Here is an 18933-nt window from a genome sequence, read left to right on the forward strand (position 1 = left end):
ATTCTAAGACTTTAGTTAGAGGAGGGATTCTTCCTCATACTTAGTGACACAGCACAAGGTAGGTCTTGAAAACCTACTTTCTTCTATACTAACAAGAAATTAGGGCAGCTCTAGTGCTACTTAGCTAAAGGAGATTTCAAAAAGTCCTGGGGAGAGCTGGATGTGGTGTCATGTGACTGTAGTATCAGCTACTTGGAAGGCTGAGGCAGGAGGATCACTTGAACCCAGGATTTTGTCTCAGAAAAAATAAAAATAAAAAAGCCTGGAAAGAAAGAGGGATGAATCAGCTTAAAAGATAGTCCTTAGGCTGGGCGCGGTGGCTCACGCCTGTAATCCCAGCACTTTGGGAGGCCGAGATGGGCGGATCACGAGGTCAGGAGATTGAGACCATCCTGGCTAGCACAGTGAAACCCCGTCTCTACTAAAAAATACAAAAAAATTAGCCGGGCGAGGTGGCGGGCGCCTGTAGTCCCAGCTACTCGGGAGGCTGAGGCAGGAGAATGGTGTGAACCTGGGAGGCAGAGCTTGCAGTGAGCTGAGATCCGGCCACTGTACTCCAGCCTGGGCGACAGAGCGAGACTCCGTCTCAAAAAAAAAAAAAAAAAAAAAAAAAAAAAAGATAGTCCTTAAAAAAAAATAATAAAAATACTGTGGATCTGCCAATTCAGAAATCTGCAGCGTTTGTGAATGAATGAATATTGGTATGTACAAAGGAAAGGTCTGGAAGGATACAGACATTTGGTGGGTGGTTACCTTTGATGGAAGCAAAGGTATTTAACTATTTCTTCTATATTGTTTGTGTATGTGTGTATATATAGTATAACTACGTACTTTTTGCAATTAAAAAAACACACAAACATACACAATGAGAGAGAGACCTACCCCCTCCAAGTGGTATTTAAGAAAAGAATCTTTCTAGAATGATGGATGCAGCTGTGTTCATAGTGGATGGTTGACTTAATGACCTCACTTGCCCCTGGCATTCATCCCATGATTAATAGGCTGCCTCAAACTCCTCAGGCTCTGTGTTCCTTTATGAGCAGGGAGCTGGAAGAATCATTCAGAATAAAGTAAGTATTACAATTTCTGCAGAGGCAAACGAATTGCATAGTTGTGTTTGGAGATACAATTGCAACTCTTTTCCCATTTCTCAATAAGCTAATATGAAGACTCAGTTGTAGATGTCAGAAACCCAATCAAGAAATATTTCACCTTTTTTTTCAGAATTGCTTCAAGATATAAAGGAATGGCTGGCTTTTTTTTTTTATTAGAAAAAATACAAATAATACATGAGCATTGTAAAAATTCAAACAATACTCATGTGTATAAAATAAAAAGTGAAAGTTCTCCCTTCAAATTACACTCACCAGGGTAATAACTGCATATAATTTGACACTAGAATACCTGTAAATAAGTATTTACAGGTATTTCCATTCATTTTCAAATATTCATCATTAAACAAAATGGCATCAGGCTACAGATAAAAAAGCATTTTTATTTTCACTTAATTTATCTTGGGCCATGGAATATATAGGTATATTTAGATTCATCTCATTCTTTTTATGGGTGAACAATATTCCACTGTGACTGTCCAATTTTTTTTTTTTTTTTTTTTTGAGACAGAGTTTTGCCCTTGTTGCCCAGGCTGGAGTGCAGTGGCGTGATCTCAGCTCACTGTAACCTCTGCCTCCTGGGTTCAAGCGATTCTCTTGCCTCAGCCTCCTGAGTACAGGCGCCTCCTTCACGCCCAGCTAATTTTTTGTGTTTAGTAGAGACCGGGTTTCACCATGTTGGTCAGGTTGGTCTCAGGTGATCCACCCACCTCGGCCTCCCAAAGTGGTGGGATTACAGGCATGAGCCACCACACCCAGCCCAACGTCTCCACTTTTAGACATGTAAGTTGGTCCTCTTTTGTGTTGTTTGTGTTGTAGTGCTGCAACACTAAATATCCTTTTTTTTTTTTTTTTTTTGAGATGGAGTCTTGCTCTGTTGCCCAGGCTGGAGTGTAATGGTGTGATCTTGGTTCACTGCAACCTCTGCCTCCTGGGTTCAAGCGATTCTCCTGCCTCAGTCTCCCCAGTAGCTGGGATTACAGGCGCATACCACCACGCCTAACTAATTTTTGTATTTTTAGTAGAGACGGGGTTTCACCATGTCAGCCAGGCTGGTCTTGAACTCCCGACCTTGTGATCCGCCTGCCTTGGCCTCCCAAAGTGCTAGGATTACAGGCGTGAGCCACTGTGCCCGGCAACACTGAATATCTCTGTACACAAATATTAGGACAGTGTGTACAAACATGTCTTCTGGACATATTCAAAAGGTTATGCACACTTAATTTTAACAGATATTAAAATTGTTCTCTATAAAAAGGTTGTACAACTTAGAACCTTACCCCTAATTTATACTTTCTCATTGTTTCTTATTTCACATTTTCCTAATTACCATCTAGGTTGAGGATATTTTCATATTTATTGGCCATTCGTGTTGCTTCTTTTGTGAATTGTTTTTCTTAAGTCTTTGGTCTTGTTTTTTTGAGACAGAGTCTCTCTCTGTTGCCCAGGCTGGAGTGCAGTGCTGCAATCTTGGCTTACTGCAACCTCCGCCTCCTGGGTTCAAACAATTCTCCTGCCTCAGCCTCCCGAGTAGTACAGGCGCCTGCCACCACGCCCAGCTAATTTTTTGTATTTTTAGTAGAGATGGGGTTTCACCATATTGGCCAGGCTGGTCTCGAACTCCCGACCTCTTGATCTGCCCGCCTCGGCCTCCCAAAGTGCTGGGACTACAGGCGTGAACCCCCGCGGCCTGCCGGGTCTTTTAAAAATGATATTGTCTCCCCCTGCCCCCCTCCCATTGGTTTGTAGGAATATCTTCTAAGTTATAGATATTAACTTTTTCCTTTTTTCTGTCTATAAGGTCCAAAATAGTAACTATTTCTACAATTGAAACATCCTCAACTTACATTTATTGTGGAGCATGAGAATGACTTTCACCACATAGAGACTTGTAATCTTATGTAGTCAAATCTGTCACGTCTTTTCTTATACTGCTTCTTGGTTCCCTGTCACACTTAGAAACACATCTCTTCCAAAAATTACAAAAAAATTTTTTACTTTTTCTTCCATGTTTATATCTTTTTTTTTTCTTTTTTTGAGACGGAGTTTTGCTTTTGTTGCCCAGGCTGGAGTGCAATGGCACGATGTCGGCTCACGGCAACCTCTGCCTCCCGGGTTCAAGTGATTCTCCTGCCTCAGCCTCCAGAGTAGCTGGGATTACAGGCGCCCGCCACCACGCCCCGCTAATTTTGTATTTTTAGTAGAGACGGAGGTTTCTCCATGTTGGTCAGGCTGGTCTCGAACTCCCGAGCTCAGGTGATCCGCCCGCCTTGGCTTCCCAAAGTGCTGGGATTACAGGCGTGAGCCACTGCGCCCAGCCGATTCTTACATCTTTAATCCAACCATATATTATTTTTGTGAAGGATGGAGGTAAGTCTCCCCTCAAGTTAATTTTTCTCCAATCTGGCTTGCAGGAAAGGGGTTTCTGGGGAGATTTTACTGAGCAACGTAGGGAAACGGCTGCCTGGCGACCTACCCCTTTTTGACACCCACACGTGCTCGGCACCTTACATACACTGCGTGATTTTATCCTAAAGCGAGTTTTAAAATCCCAGTGCGTAGACAGAGAAACTGGGCGTCACATAACGTAAGTGACCTGCACAGTCGGCGTCGGAGGAGACAAGCGCCGAGCTCAAGGAACCCGGCACCGCGCCCGCTTTCCAACCTCTCGCGACAGTTGTACGTCATTCGAGAGCGCCGTGGAAGTCGCGCAGCCGGCGTCGCGCCAATCTTCGCTAGTAGGTGCTGTCTCACCGGTGAGACCTGGAAGCCGGCGAGTCTCGCGCTTTGTCGGACCTGCAGCCCCTGGCCTCCCGCCACCATGGAGTACCTAATCGGTATCCAAGGCCCCGACTATGTCCTTGTCGCCTCCGACCGGGTGGCCGCCAGCAATATTGTCCAGATGAAGGACGGTGAGAGGAAGCAGGGGAGGCCCGGCCAGGCCTGGGGTGTCGGGGCGACCAGAGGGAGTTTGTCGGGGGTTGAATGTGTGCCAGGGAGGATCGAAGAGGTGGAAGCCGGCCTGGCCTGCCCATACTTACTTAATTAATTACTTTATTTTTTTCGAGATGGAGTTTCGCTCTTACTGCCCAGGCTCTAGTGCAATGGCACTATCTCGGCTCACCACAACCTCAGTCTCCCGGGTTCAAGCGATTCTCGTGCCGCAGCCTCCCGAGTAGCTGGTATTATAGGCATGCGCCACCACACCCGGCTAATTTTTGTATTATTAGTAGAGATGGGGGGGGTTTCTCTGTATTGGTCAGGCTGCTCTCGAACTCCCGACCTCAGGTGATCCCGCCGTCTCGGCCTCCCAAAGTGCTGGGATAACAGGCGTGAGCCGCTGTGCTTGGCCTTTTATTTATTTATTTATTTATTTTTTTTAAATTACGGAAGCAACAGGCAGACAAGTCTGGGGCCTTGGCATTTGCTCCTCCCGGGCTCCTAGGTCAGTGCTCTGCTCTGGCCTTCGCTAAATGCTTCTTGCTTGGTGAGAGTTGCCTAAAGGGAATCTGTTTATAAATGTTTAAGCGCCTGCCCAGAACCTGGCTCTCTAGATCCCCGAATCTCTTATAAAAGTTTCCTGTTGTCGCTAGTAATGAGGTTTGTTGGCGACATAAGGTGGGATCCTGGGGACAGTCAGACTGTGATACCAGAAGCTTGTCATTTTCTTTCCGCTGCCCGTATCTCCCGGTGGCTCCCGATTCTTCTTTTTCAGCTTTCCAGGGCAATGGCTGCCAGGTTTTCCTTATATTTAAGTAGTTAGTTAATGGAGTTAGGAGATTGGAGCCCTGTCATTTATTTGCCTTATGACTTTGATTAAGTTATTTCGCAGTGCCCAGATTTCCTCATCTTTAAGATTAGCAATACCAAACTCACAGACTTGTCGGGAGGATTGAGTAAATGAGTTATGCGCAAATCCTTCGCACTAGACAGGTACTTAATACTAAGCATACACAGGTGCCCAAACATTTGTCAAATGAACATTAAGTCATCTGAACCAGAGCTTAATACTTTTTCAACAGTAGCACGTCTTTGATCAATTAAGGAAAACAAACTTAGATTCTGCAGGAAAAACAACCAAAATCTTCTTAAAATTATGTATTGAGTAATTTACTGTAGAGAGACGGTATAGTACAGTAGTTAGGGGCAAAATATCTGGACTCACTGCATAGGTTGAACCCACGTTCTGCCTCATGTGACCTGAAGTAAGTTTCTCCAACTCCGTGCCCTAAAGCTAGCATCTATAAGGTGGTGATGTAATAGCACCTATCTTAAAAGGTTAATGAATTGATGTAAATCGCTTAACACAGCACCTGATACTTTATGAAATTCTATGATTAGTTTGTAGAAGTTTTGTTTGTAAGCTAGTCCTCCCAAAGGAGTGAATTTGTTTTGAGAGTAAATTTGTCCATTATTTTGAATACTGAGGTCTTTGACAAGCAAGTGATTTTAGCATTAAGTCATGTCTAGGTAGAACAATAATCATTACCTTTACAGGTCTTTTGTTTCATCCCAAAAATGTATGTGAAATCACATTGAAAAGAAGAACGTGCTTTAAGCCTACTTATGTACACAGTACTTTTAGTCATTATAGGGGATGCAGTATATTACTTATAACCCATAGAAGAGTCCAAGACATTAAGAAAACAAGGAAATAAATACTGCAAGATGATTTTATGTGGTAAAAGAAGTATTACTAGTTAGTATTAGGTTGGTTTTTAAATTAATGAGTTCAAGAGCAAATCCTAAGTAATAAAAGAATGATCACTATGGTATGGGAGAAAGACGAATTTGAGTTAGTTCTTGAAAAATAGTTGGAAATCATTGCACTCCACACATTCTGATTTTCCCTGTGGTCTTTCCTGGTATAAAAACATTTATAATATAAATTTTAGTATTGTATGATGACTTTATTTATTTTTGAGATGGAAGCTCGCTCTGTCACCCAGGCTGGAGTGCAATGGCGTGATCTTGGCTCACTGTGACCTCAGCCTCCTGGGTTCAAGCTATTCTCCTGCCTCAGCTTCCCGAGCAGCTGGGACTACAGGCACCCGCCACCACACCCGGCTAATTTTTTTGTCTTTTTTAGTAGAGACGGAGTTTCACCGGGTTAGCCAGGCTGGTCTCAAACTCCTGACCTCAGGTGATCCACCTGCCTTGACTTCCCAAAGTGCTGAGATTACAGGCATGAGCCACTGTGCCCGGCCGTATGATGACTTTTTTCTAATCATTCATTTAATGATGGAGCTTGTTTAGAGTAGGCAAGAATGCTGCAAAATAATAACCTTCTGGGACTCCTTTCTCCAAGTTTAAATGATAATACAACTTCTAATCAATTGTCCAGTATATCACTTTGTATAAACATTTTGATACTATAGAGTAGACATTTGCTGAGGACTGCCACCTTATTAAGCGGTAACAACTTGTGGTTTGCTTATGTGCTGCATTTCATGTCTCTTCTCTTGGCCTATGTAGAATTGCTTTTAAGTTACTCGGAGTACTCCAGCCCACACAGAATTCTGTCTTTTCTGAATTCTTATAGCATGTATGATCTGAGCTACATTATCTAACACTGAGTATCATAATATTGGACATGTATATAATTCATTAATTTTTCTCACTTGTGAGTTAGACAGGGGTAAGTGATGTTACTAACATTTCGCACATCTGGAAACTGGGGCTTAGAGAGGACAAGTAATTTGCTGAAGTTCAGAGTGCCAAGTCCACGTCATAACCAAGGTCTCTTGGATTCTAGTCCAGTTGGTTTTCCACAGTATGACATGCTAACGTTGTTCATTTTGTTGTCCATTTGTTTCATGTATGTGGATCTTGTAAGTTCCTTGTCAAGAATCAGAAATTCCCCAGAGCTACACAGGCAGTTTCCTGTACAACTCAGGGGTCTCTTAGTATCTATCTCTTGTGTTTTTATTAAATATGTTGCCTTCTGCGACTCATTGGTCATAGTGTTTAAAAAACATTTTTGGCCTTGTATTAAGCTAATTTTAAAATGGAACAGGTTACTGCCTAGATTTTTAGCCTTTCTTCTAAGTGTGACATAAGTTCTTTGTGAACAAGCTCCCCCCTCAAATAAAAATAGCTTTTTTCTTATTTTAATGATATTGCCAACTTACTGAATAATGTTTTCTTATAAAAGTGAGGCATATTAAGTATAGAAGTTTTAGGAAATACCGATAAGCAAAAAGAAGGGAACAAAAACTGCCCATACTCTTACCACTGGCAAGCACTTAGCATATACCCTTCTGCTCCTTTTTTTTTGCATAGATAATATAAGCGAACGTTTTTCTCTTACTAATAAGTTTGCAAACTAACAGTCTTTAATGTAACCTGTACAACAAATAAAAGTGTGTTTGTTCAGGAGTTTTGAGGCAATTTGGTGCTATCTACAGGTGCATTTTGTGTGTTTTTTCCCTCCAAGTCTAAGAAGCCGTATTACTGGTATCTACAACTCTGAAACACTTGTAAAGTATTTGACAGTAGCATTTTGTTCTTTAAATCCTATTAAAGGATTTTGACATTTCAGAAGCTTTCAAACAGGAAACATGTCTCCCAGGGAAGATTATTCAGCACTATTTGAAAAATGAAAAGTGAAAGTGAGAGTGAGATAGGAAGATTTAGGCCTTTTCTGAAGCTGCAGACTGAATGTGGAGTTTTCTACCTTAGGCAATAACTGTAACCTGAATATTTATCTATCTAATCTGAATGAGTCTGGTTCAGCTAGATAAGATTAGAGTATTAGGATTTTTGTGAGGTATTTTAAGTAGCTTACTGTCAAAATATTCACTAGAATTTTTGCTTTGGCAATCGTTTTAATTTTCTCTTTTTCTTTGGCAATGGAATTTGTTTACTTTTTAAAGTGATTAATATTCTCAGTTGATTTTCTATTCTTTCTTGAGATGGTTCCTTAATTTTAATTGTAGCATCAGTCCCTTTCATATATACTTTTGTGTGTGTATAAATATAATAACTAACATTTGTAGTTGTGGAAACATTTTAGGGCTTTGTTATCATGAGCCTAAAGATAATCGCCATTGGCTGGATTCCTTCAGTTTTTTTCTCTTCTGTTCCTTGCATTTCAAATGCTTTTCAATGCTTTAACTTGTATTTTTAATTGGTAGCTTTCATGTATATTCTTCAACTGAAATTGACACTACACAATATGCTGATGGTTTAACATGAAGAATGAAAGAGATAAATTGATACCATTACCTATTAAAATCTTCTAAAAGCAATGATTAGTGAAATTATTCAATATACAGTCGTCCCTTGGTATCTGTAGGGATTGTTTCCAGAACCCCTGCAGATACCCAAATCTATAGAAGCTTAAAGTTCCTTATATACATGGTATAGTATTTGCATATTACCTATGCAGATACTCCTGTGTACTTCAAATCATCTCTAGATTATTTATAATACTTAATATGACATAAATGCTATGTAAATAGTTGTTATACTGTATTGTTTAAGGAATAATGACCAGAAAAAAAGTCAGTACATGTTCAGGATAGATGCAAGCATCTATTTTTTTTTTTTTCTGAATACTTTTGATCCATAGGTGGTTGAATTGTGGATTCAGAATCCACGGATATGGAAGGCCAACTGTAGTAATTAATAAACCTGTTTATGGTTGCATAAATAATGACTGTCAATTTCTGTTAAGGCAGTTTCTAACAGTTTTTTTTTTTTTGAGCAGATCATGACAAGATGTTTAAGATGAGTGAAAAGATATTACTGCTGTGTGTGGGAGAGGCTGGAGACACTGTACAGTTTGCAGAATATATTCAGAAAAACGTGCAACTTTATAAGATGCGAAATGGTGGGTAAGACTTACGAGTTTTGGTTGGCATATTACTAGTTTACTAGGGCTGCCATTACAAAAGTCACAGACTGGGTGGCTTAAACAACAGAAATGTGTTTCTCACAGTTGTGGACGTTAGAAGTCAAAGATTAAGGTGTTGGCAGGGTTGATTTCTGAGGCCTGTCTCCTTGGCTTGCAGGTGGCCATCTTCTCCCTGTGTCTTCACATGATTTTTCCCTCTGTACTGTGTCCAGATTTCCTCTTCTAAGAATACCAGTCATATTGGATTAGGAACTCATTTTAATTTAATAACCTCTTAAGGATCCCTTCTCCAAATACAGTTATATTCTAAAGTACTAGGGATTAAGACTTCAACATATGAATTTCTGGAGGACAAAATTCAGCCTATCACAATTGGTTTGTCTTTAAATTTGAACTGAAAAACAATATTCTTTAAGACTTATGTGGTCATATTTTCATTTCTGTGTTTAAGAAGTTGTCCAGACCCTAAAGATTCTAATCCGTCATAAAAGATTTTCTACAAAAATCCTAGAGCAGAGAACTATTGTAACACTAATAGTTGGCAGTTATAACACCATCGGGCTGACGTGATGACTCACACCTGCAATCCCAGCAACTGGGGAGGCCAAGGTGGGAGGATCACTTGAGACCAGGAGTTTAAGACTAGCCTGAGCAATGTAGTGACACCTCATCTCTACAAAAAAAAAAAAATTTTTTTTTTTTTGAGATGGAGTTTTGCTCTCATTGTCCAGGCTGGAGTGCGATGGCACAATCTCAGCTCACTGCAACCTCTGCCTTCCAGGTTCAAGTAATCCTCCTGCCTCAGCCTCCCAAGTAGCTGGGATTACAGGCATGCGCCACCACACCTGGCTAATTTTGTATTTTTAGTAGAGACAGGGTTTCTCCATGTTGGTCAGGCTGGTCTCAAACTCCCAACCTCAGGTGATCCACCCACCTCGGCCTCCCCAAGTTCTGGGATTACAGGTGTGAGCCACCACGCCCAGCCTGCCACAAAAAAATTTTTAAAAATTAGCTGAGTGTGGTGGCATGCATCTGTAGTCCTAGCTACTCAGGAGGCTGAGGCAGGAAGATCGTTTGAGCCCACGAGGTCGAGGCTGCAGTGAGCTATGATTTTGCCACTGTACTCTGGGAGGCAGGAAGACTCTGTCTCTCAAAAACAATTTTTAAACCAACCAAAAAAAAAAACTAACACCCTCTTGGAGGTAGGGATGGTAGTATCAGACTTTTTAAGTGTTAGATATTTCAGAGGAGGCCGGGCGCGGTGGCTCAAGCCTGTAATCCCAGCACTTTGGGAGGCCGAGACGGGCGGATCACAAGGTCAGGGGATCGAGACCATCCTGGCTAACATGGTGAAACCCCGTCTCTACTAAAAATACAAAAAACTAGCCGGGCGAGGTGGCGGGCGCCTGTAGTCCCAGCTACTCGGGAGGCTGAGGCAGGAGAATGGCGTAAACCCGGGAGGCAGAGCTTGCAGTGAGCTGAGATCCGGCCACTGCACTCCAGCCTGGGCGACAGAGCGAGACTCCGTCTCAAAAAAAAAAAAAAAAAAAAAAAAAGATATTTCAGAGGATGTGGTTTGAGTTTAAAAGTATCTGAATCCGGCCAGGCACAGTGGCTAACAGCTGTAATCCCAGCACTTTGAGAGGCTGATACGGGAGGATCACTTGAGGTCAGGAGTTTGAGACCAGCCTAGGCAACAAAGCAAGACTCTGGCTCTATAAAAAATAAAAAAACTAGCTGGGTGCAGTGGTGCATCCCCATAGTCTCAGCTACTCAGGAAGCCGAAGTGGGAGGATCGCTTGAGCCCAGGAGTTCAAGGTCTCAGTGAGCCGTGATAGTGCCACTGCACTCCAGCCTGTGTGACAGAGTGAGACCCTGTCTCAAAACAAGCGAACAAAACAATCTGAATCTCAGCATTAAAAAACCTAAGTAAACCTTGGCTTTACTATTTTTTATGTGATAAGTCATTTATTTTCTCTGGGCCTTTATTTTCCTTATCTCTGAAATGAATTATAATACTAATGAATAATACATATGTAAATGTTCTGTAAACTTAAAGTATATTGTGTAACTAACTGTAAGTATTTACTGTGTCTCCAAAGGGTTCTACCTTACTCTCTGGTAGGTTTCCTTCTAGAGAGATAATTAGGACTTTTGTGAAGTATTTTGTGAGCTCTCTCTGGGGCTAATGAACTGTTATCCACTGGGAAAGCCTCCCTAGCAAACAATCCTAGCCACTAGGCCTCTGATCCAGGAACGTTTGTAGTGGTGGTCTGGCAGAGAAAACCTTGTTCAACTTACTTCACAGTTCAATAACAATGTTATACACTGCACTGGTATAATATGGAGCTTTGAAGGAACTTAATTTGAATATACTTGCATGTGTAAAATGACCAAAGATCTATTCACATGGTTTGGGCAGTGGATTTATCATTTGTATTCAATTCCATAAATATTTTTGAGGGCCTCTTCTATGGTAAACATTCTGCTTAATACTTCAGAGAATTCAAAGATGAATAAGGCTTAGTCCCGACATTCAGGAACATAAAGCACATGGTACTTACGTTTACTCAGGTTTAGAATATTTCAAGAATTCTGCTTTTTTTCCCCAGTGGTTCCACTTTTTGCCTGCATAACAAATGAGGCATGTCAGTAATGCTTCTGAAGTCCATTAGGTACTGTATTACTTCACTGGCTGTCCTGAGAGAGGAAGAGGAGTGAACAAGAGGAGCAAGAGTTGTTTGTTACTTGGGTTTTAGGGTCTAAAGTCAGTGCACAGAACAAAAACTGTATTTGGTTAAAATTGCCAAGTACAGTTTTGTGTATGTAACTGTATAGAGATTCTTATATAAGTTAAAGAACTGAACTAAAATAAGGGAAAGAAAGAGAAAATCTATATGCAGATAATCAGGCTTGACTTTTCTGCCTTTAGGATAATGGTTAGATCGTTAGAGATGTTTAAGGGGTTAGGTAAAGAATTGAATAGTATTCCCACTTGTCCAGGTTCCTTCTTTGTTTTTTTTTTTTTCTTTTTTGAGTCAGGGTCTCGTTCTATTGCTCAGATTGGAGTGCAGTGGCGCAGTCTCAGCCCACTGCAATTTCCAACTCCTGGGCTCAAGTGATTCTTGTGCCTCAGCCTCCTGAGTAGCTGGGATTACAGGCATGCACCACCATGCCTGGCTAATTTTTTGTATTTTAAGTAGAGATGGAGTTTCACTATGGTGGCCAGGCCGGTCTTAAACTCCTGTCCTCAAGTGATCCACCCACCTGGGCCTCCCAAAGTGCTCTGGGATTACAGGTGTGAGCCACTGTGCCTGGCCTCTTTTTTTTTTTTTATCTTTTTTATTATTATTTTTGTTGTTGTTGTTGTTGTTGTTGAGACAGGGTCTCACTCCTATTGCCTAGGCTGGAGTGCAGTGGCACAATCATGGCTCATTGCAGCCTCGACTTCCCAGGCTCAGGTGATCCTTCTACCTCAGCCTCCCAACTACCTGAGAAAACAGGTGTGTACCACCACCCCTGGCTAATTTTTATATTTTTAGTAGAGACGAGGTTTCACCATGTTGCCCAGAATGGTCTTAAACTCCTGGGCTCAAGTGATCTGCCTGCCTCAGCTTCCCCAAGTGCTGTGATTACAGGCATAAGCCACTGCGCCTGGCCAAGGGTTGCTTTCATTATGATTTAATACGCACTAATAGACCTGTGAGGATAAAGTACAATAATACATGTGAAAACACTCAGCATGGACCCTGAAACATAGTTGCTGCTCAATAAATATTTGTTAGGATTTTAATCTGAATCTCTTCTAATTTGACAGTGGTATTTAAAATGTCGTAAGCAATTACTTAACCACACTGCTGTGTGTCTTTCCGTACTGACATTTTCTGTGTGGGCCCACTGAGTTATGGATCATTCTTGTGCCTTTTGGCACTGGTCCCATTCTACAGGGGGATTAAGCTCCAAAGTGAATGCATTATTACATGCACATCTGATGCTGTTCCTCTGGATTGTACCTTTGTTGGTATGACAACATTTATTTTTGAAGTTTTAACACTTGAGATACTCTGTTTTTAAAAATATTGCAGAATGATGGAAATGTTCTTTTCCTGTGGCTTGTACTTTTGAAAGTCATGTTATACTTCTTAATAAAGTTACATTAAAATTCTTTTTTAATAAACTATGACTCAGAGGTAGTCCTAACTTCTAGCCTCTCTTTTCCCAATATCCTTTTTGTTCCTATTTTCATTTTTTTAGGGACAGGGTCTTGCTCTGTCACCCATGCTGGAGTGCAGTGGCACAATTATAACTCACTGCAGCATTGAACTCCTGGGCTCAATTGATCCTCCCCACTCAGCCTCCTGAGTAGCTGAGACTACAGGCAGATACCACCATGCCTAAAAATGAAAACAATTTTTTTTGAGATGGGGTCTCACTGTGTTGCCCAGGCTAGTCTCAAACTCCTGGGATCAAGCGATCCTCCTGCCTTGGCTTTCCGAAGCTCTAGGATTACAGGCATGAGCCACTGTGCCTGGCCCCCAGTATCCTTTTTAAAATAAACTTTTAAAAAATTGGCATCTAAGACATCTTTCTTTTTTTTCACTTCCTGTGTATTTGTGTCCCTTCTACAGTGGAAAACACAGTGTGTTGATGAATGAATCGTTTAAGAAAGACTGCTACAAGTTTCATTCCACTATAGAACTGGTTCTGTTTGTGGCCAAGAATTGCTGTCAGTACTAACCAGCTATTTCATAGCTGTTGCATGAGGAAAGGGACTAGAGTAGGATTGTACCCCTCAGTCTATATGCTTTGTTTACTCTGAGTGTACAAAAGATGGTGGGCTTTAGGAAAAAGGGTAGTGAATAATTTGGGGCACTGTTATTCCTTCTGCTTTAAGTATGACTCTTTATCTCTTCTACCAGGATATGAATTGTCTCCCACAGCAGCAGCTAACTTCACACGTCGAAACCTGGCTGACTGTCTTCGGAGTCGGGTAAGTAATATATCAGACATTGTTAGATAAGAGCAGAAAAATCCTTTGTGCTTCTTTTACATTCTCGTTATATATGAATAGTATTTTTGCTCTTTTTTGGCCTTCCAGAACCCTTCCTGTTGCTACTTGTTCATTCTTCAGTTCAACGTCTTTGTACACAGTTGTTATTAATAGTTACAGCCCAAAGGGCAAATATTCATTCCCAGAGAATTGGTTGGGACACACCAATATGAAGGCCAGTGATAACCTAACCTTTTTTTTTTTTTCCCCTAAAACTGTTTTTTAGAGCAGTGTTAGGTTCACAGCAAAATTGAGAAGAAGTATAAAGATTTCCCACATTCCTCCTCACCCACATGTGTAGCATTCCCCATTATCAGCATCTTCCACCAGGGTGGTACACTGTCACAAAGGATGAGCCTACATTGACGGTAATCACCCAGGTCCATAGTTTACATTAGGGTTTACTCTTGCTGTTGTGCATATTATGAGTTTGGACAAATGTGTAATGATAAGTATCTACCATTACAGGATACGGAGTATTTTTCACTGCCCTAAAAATCCTTTGTACTCTACTTATTCATCCTTCCCCATCCCTGCAACTCCTGACAACCACTCATCTTTTTACTTTCTCCATGGTTTTGCCTTTCCCATCATGTGATGTAGTTGGAATCATGGATTATGCAGCCTTTTCAGATTGGCTTCTTTTATTTGGTAATACACATTTAAGGTTCCCCTATGTCTTTTCATGGCTTGATAGCTCATTTCTTTTTAACACTGAAAAATACTTCATTGTCTAGATGTACTGCAGGTTATTTATCCATTCACCTGCTGAAGGACATCTTGGTTGCTTCCAAGTTTTGGCAATATGAGTAAAGCTACTGTACACATCCATGTGCAGGTTTTTGTTTGAACGTAAGTTTTTTTGCATAAATACCAAGGAGTGTGATTGCTGGATCATATAATAAGAGTACATTTAGTTTTTTCAAAGTATTTTTGTAGCAAACCATATTACTTAATAGCTGTGGCTGAAAGTCTCTATGTGTTAGTGAAAGCAGAACTTTGAAAATAATAATTCAGATGTTTTTTATTTTTATTTTTTTTGAGACGGAGTTTCACTCTGGTTGCCCAGGCTGGAGTGCAATGGCGCGATCTTGGCTCACCGCAACCTCTGCCTCCTGGGTTCAAGTGATTCTCCTGCCTCCATTTCCCGAGTAGCTGGGATTACAGGCATGCGCCACCACGCCCAGCTAATTTTGTATTTTTAGTAGAGAGGGGTTTCTCCATGTTGGTCAGGCTGGTCTCGAACTCCTAATCTCAGGTGATCTGCCCACCTTGGCCTCCCAAAGTGCTGGGATTATAGGTGTGAGCCACCGTGCCTGGCCAATAATGTGGATTTTTATCTTGAGATTATTTATCTGTGTTTCTCTTTTTTTCTTTTATTTCTTTCTTTCTTTTTTTTTTTTTTTTTTTTTGAGACAGGGTCTCACTCCAGTTGCCCAGGCTGGAGTGTAGTGGTGTGATCTCAGCTTACTGCAGCCTCAACTTCCCAGGCTCAGGTGTTTCTCCCACCTCAGCCTCCCAAGTAGCTGGGACTACAGGTGTGCACCACCACACCTGGCTAATGTTTTGTGTTTTTAATGGAGGCAGGATTTCACCATGTTGCCTAGGCTGGTCTTGAACTCCTTTACTCAAGCAGTCTGCTGGCCTTGGCCTTTTATAGTGCGGGGATTATAGGAATGAGCTGCTGTATCTGGTGTACTTACCTGTGTTTTTCTATGACTTTTTCCCAAAGCATACAGCATTGTTCCTCCTTGCTTATTCTAGCCTTGTTGCCATTCTAGAGCTGTCTCAATTTCATCAACAGCATGTTAAAAGATGCAACACTAAGTTAGGGATTGAATGCATTAAAGATTGTGTTGGATGTGCTAGGAAAGTTCATATGGTTGCTAAAGGTGTGCGTTATTCCCTTCCCACAGGGACTAAATAAATAGAGCCTTAATATGTGACCTTACCCCCTGTGCCTGTTTACTCATCTATGAAATGGAGATAACTTCCTAACCCCACAGGACTGCCAGGAAAATGAATGCTTGTAAATAATAATATTTAACATTCATATGACTTTTGCCCAAAGCATTTTGCTTAATAATTTAATCTACTCACTATTCCACTGAGAAAGATAGTAGTAGTTAATTCTCTATCACTGAGATGAAGTGAAAGGCATAAAGTGGCAAAGGGACTAGCTCCAGGTCACACAGCAGGTCAGACAAAGCTAAAATAATGGCGCCATAATTATTTGACTATTCTGCCTTTAGTTCTTCAGTAGTATTTCTAGAACACTGGTGCTATTCATGTTTTTATTATGGTTTGAGTTTTCATCTGTACTTGCTTAAAATAACAAGTTACTTTTTTAAAAGTTACTTACTACAGATCTATAAAGCAGTTTATTTTCTAGTGCCTAATAATCTTGGACTGATAATTTCTCAATAAATAGTACCTCTCAGTGCTAGCTTTGACCAAGAGCTTGTACGATCTGAGGGATCATGAAGTTTGAAGAGAAACTAGAGACATGTGGGATTGAGAGGAGGCAAATTTACATACATGGTTTTGACCTGGATGAAAGATCAGTAGTCTTTTCTTAGAAAAATAATAATAATAATAATATTTATTTATTTATTTATTTTTCTCTTCCAAGAAAATCATTGTCACCAAGTGGTCTTTTCTTCACTCCTCCTTAAGAAAAGAAAATGGGTCAGATACTAGCTTTTCTGTCACCCAGAAGTTCCTGTGGTGTTCAGCATTCTATGGTTTGCCATGTACAGTGTTCCTCTGACTTATCAGGTAGAACTGGAATAAGAATTCCAGCTTTGGGCACAATAAATACTGTGTCATAAATATTGCAGACATTAAGTGAATTAAGCTCCTTTTTGGAATTGAGATAAGAATAGCGATGTGCTTCATGCAAATGCAGTGAATCCGGTTTAATCTTCTCCTAGCAGAAATGTTTGATGTCTTAACAAATATCCCTTGTAGACAGTGACATGGGGCTCTGGTAAATATTGACTGCTTCTGCCTGAGCTTCTCCATTAGGTCCAATCTCTGCTCCCCCATCTCCTTATCAAAGTAGATTCTTAGTTCTAAAATATGGATTTATATTTTAGTCATTTTATTCTGGGAAGAGAGATGATAATTTGTCAGTGTTCCTAATAAGTGCAAAGTCACCAAATTTGGTATATTTACGTGGTCACACCAGTTGGCAGATGTGACTCATTTTGGGTCAGCCAGTTACCATGTATAACTTTTGTGTCTGTAGCTCAAATTGTTTGATTTCTAATTTGCTCTGTGTATGTGTGGTTGTTTGGTTGGGTGGACTTTTACTACCTCCGAGTATATAATGAATCTTGCATAAACTGGTTCATTAAGATGTAGGCAATTTAGCATTATGGTTAAGAGCATAGTCTCTGGAATTGGACTACCTGGGTTTGAATATTTGCTTACTGATTTACTAGCTGGATGCCTTTGGACAAATTCTAAGCTTAATTTCCCTGCTTACCAACTTCAAAAAGTTATTATGAAGATTAAATGAGATAATAATGCAAAGCTCTTACTTAGCACATATATAACTGATTAATCACTTTTGTTTTGAGACAGGATCTCACTCTGTCGTCTAGGCTGGAGTGCAGTGGTATGATCACAGCTCACTGCAGCCCCTTGACCTTGCAGGCCCAGATGATCCTCCCACCTCAGCCTCCCTGGCAGCTGGGACTATAGGTGCATGCCACTATGCCTGGCTACTTTTTTGTAGAGATGGGGTTTCTCCATGTTGCCAGGCTGGTCCCGAACTCCTGGGCTCAAGCAGTCCTCCCACTTCGGCTTCCCAAAGTGCTGGGATTGCAGATATGAGCCACCATGCCCAGCCACTTTTGTTTTTATGCTGTGATTGCTGTTTGGTGAATAAGTTAGTTTTTCATGAGGTATAATTTGTTGTGCTTTTTTTTTTTTTTTTTTTCTTGGAGATGGGTTCTCGCTCTGTCACCTAAGAGGTGGCACAATCACAGCTCACTGTAGCCTCAACCTTCTGGGCTCAAACACTATTCCCACTTCAGCCTCCCAAGTAGCTGGAACTACAGGCACAAAGCCACCAAGCTGGTATTGATAGGGAAAATAGAAGTAAAATAACATTGTACATATATTATGTGCTAGGATTTTTCTAGATCTACACAGTCCAGTATGGTAACCAACTAGCCATATGGGGCTATTTAAATTTAAGTTAATTAAAAGTAAATAAAATTTAAAATTCAGTTTCTGGAGGAAAATCTCCTGGTGGACTTTACCTGAATGCTAAATCAACTTTTATTTCTTAAAAAAAAAATTCTGTTCCTCAGTCACAGCCAAATTTCAGGTACCCAGTAGCCACAGCTGCTGTATTGAACATCACAGATATGGAACATATCCATCATCACAGAAGTTCTCTTGGACAGTGCTATTCTAAATACTTACATATGTATCTATTATTAAGTGTCCTTATTATGACACCATAAGATGTGTGTTATCCCCATTTTACTTACGAGGATGTTAAGTATTTCTCTTATATATGTTTCCAGAGCATATATATAGTATGTTAAAGGGTAAGTTAAGATTCCATCTTCAAATATCAAACTATTTCATGCTATCTTCTTTATTAATTAGTGGACTAATGTACCAATATGTTTGTGCATTTAGGGGAACATGAAATGTTCAGTTTTGTTAAAATGTCAAAATTGCACATAGTATTATATAGATAACTTATGAATATTTGTCCATTGTACGTTTTCAATAAGTGTTTGCTGAATAAGTGTCATGCAGCTAGGTCTACATATTCTGCTGAGAATGTTAATTATGCATTTATACACTGGAAGGAAATTCTTAATGAATGGAATACCGGAAGAAGTATTCTTAATAAATGGATGTTAATTCGTATAGGAATTAAAGGCATG

At 40.5% G+C, this 18933-nt stretch overlaps 1 protein-coding gene across 1 annotated transcript in view; it reads left to right on the top strand.

Moving 5' to 3' along the window:
• The first annotated feature begins 3849 nt into the window (after positions 1-3849).
• PSMB2 (proteasome 20S subunit beta 2) overlaps positions 3850-18933 on the top strand; it is a 38813-nt gene continuing 23729 nt past the window's right edge. The window contains exons 1-3 of the mRNA XM_005543997.3: positions 3850-4024; positions 8824-8946; positions 13890-13960. Coding sequence (XP_005544054.1) covers positions 3934-4024; positions 8824-8946; positions 13890-13960 — 285 coding nt within the window. The 5' untranslated portion in view covers positions 3850-3933. The remainder of the gene's footprint in view (positions 4025-8823; positions 8947-13889; positions 13961-18933) is intronic.

This window comes from Macaca fascicularis, chromosome 1 (genome assembly GCF_037993035.2).
Source record: "Macaca fascicularis isolate 582-1 chromosome 1, T2T-MFA8v1.1".
NCBI lineage: Eukaryota > Metazoa > Chordata > Mammalia > Primates > Cercopithecidae > Macaca > Macaca fascicularis.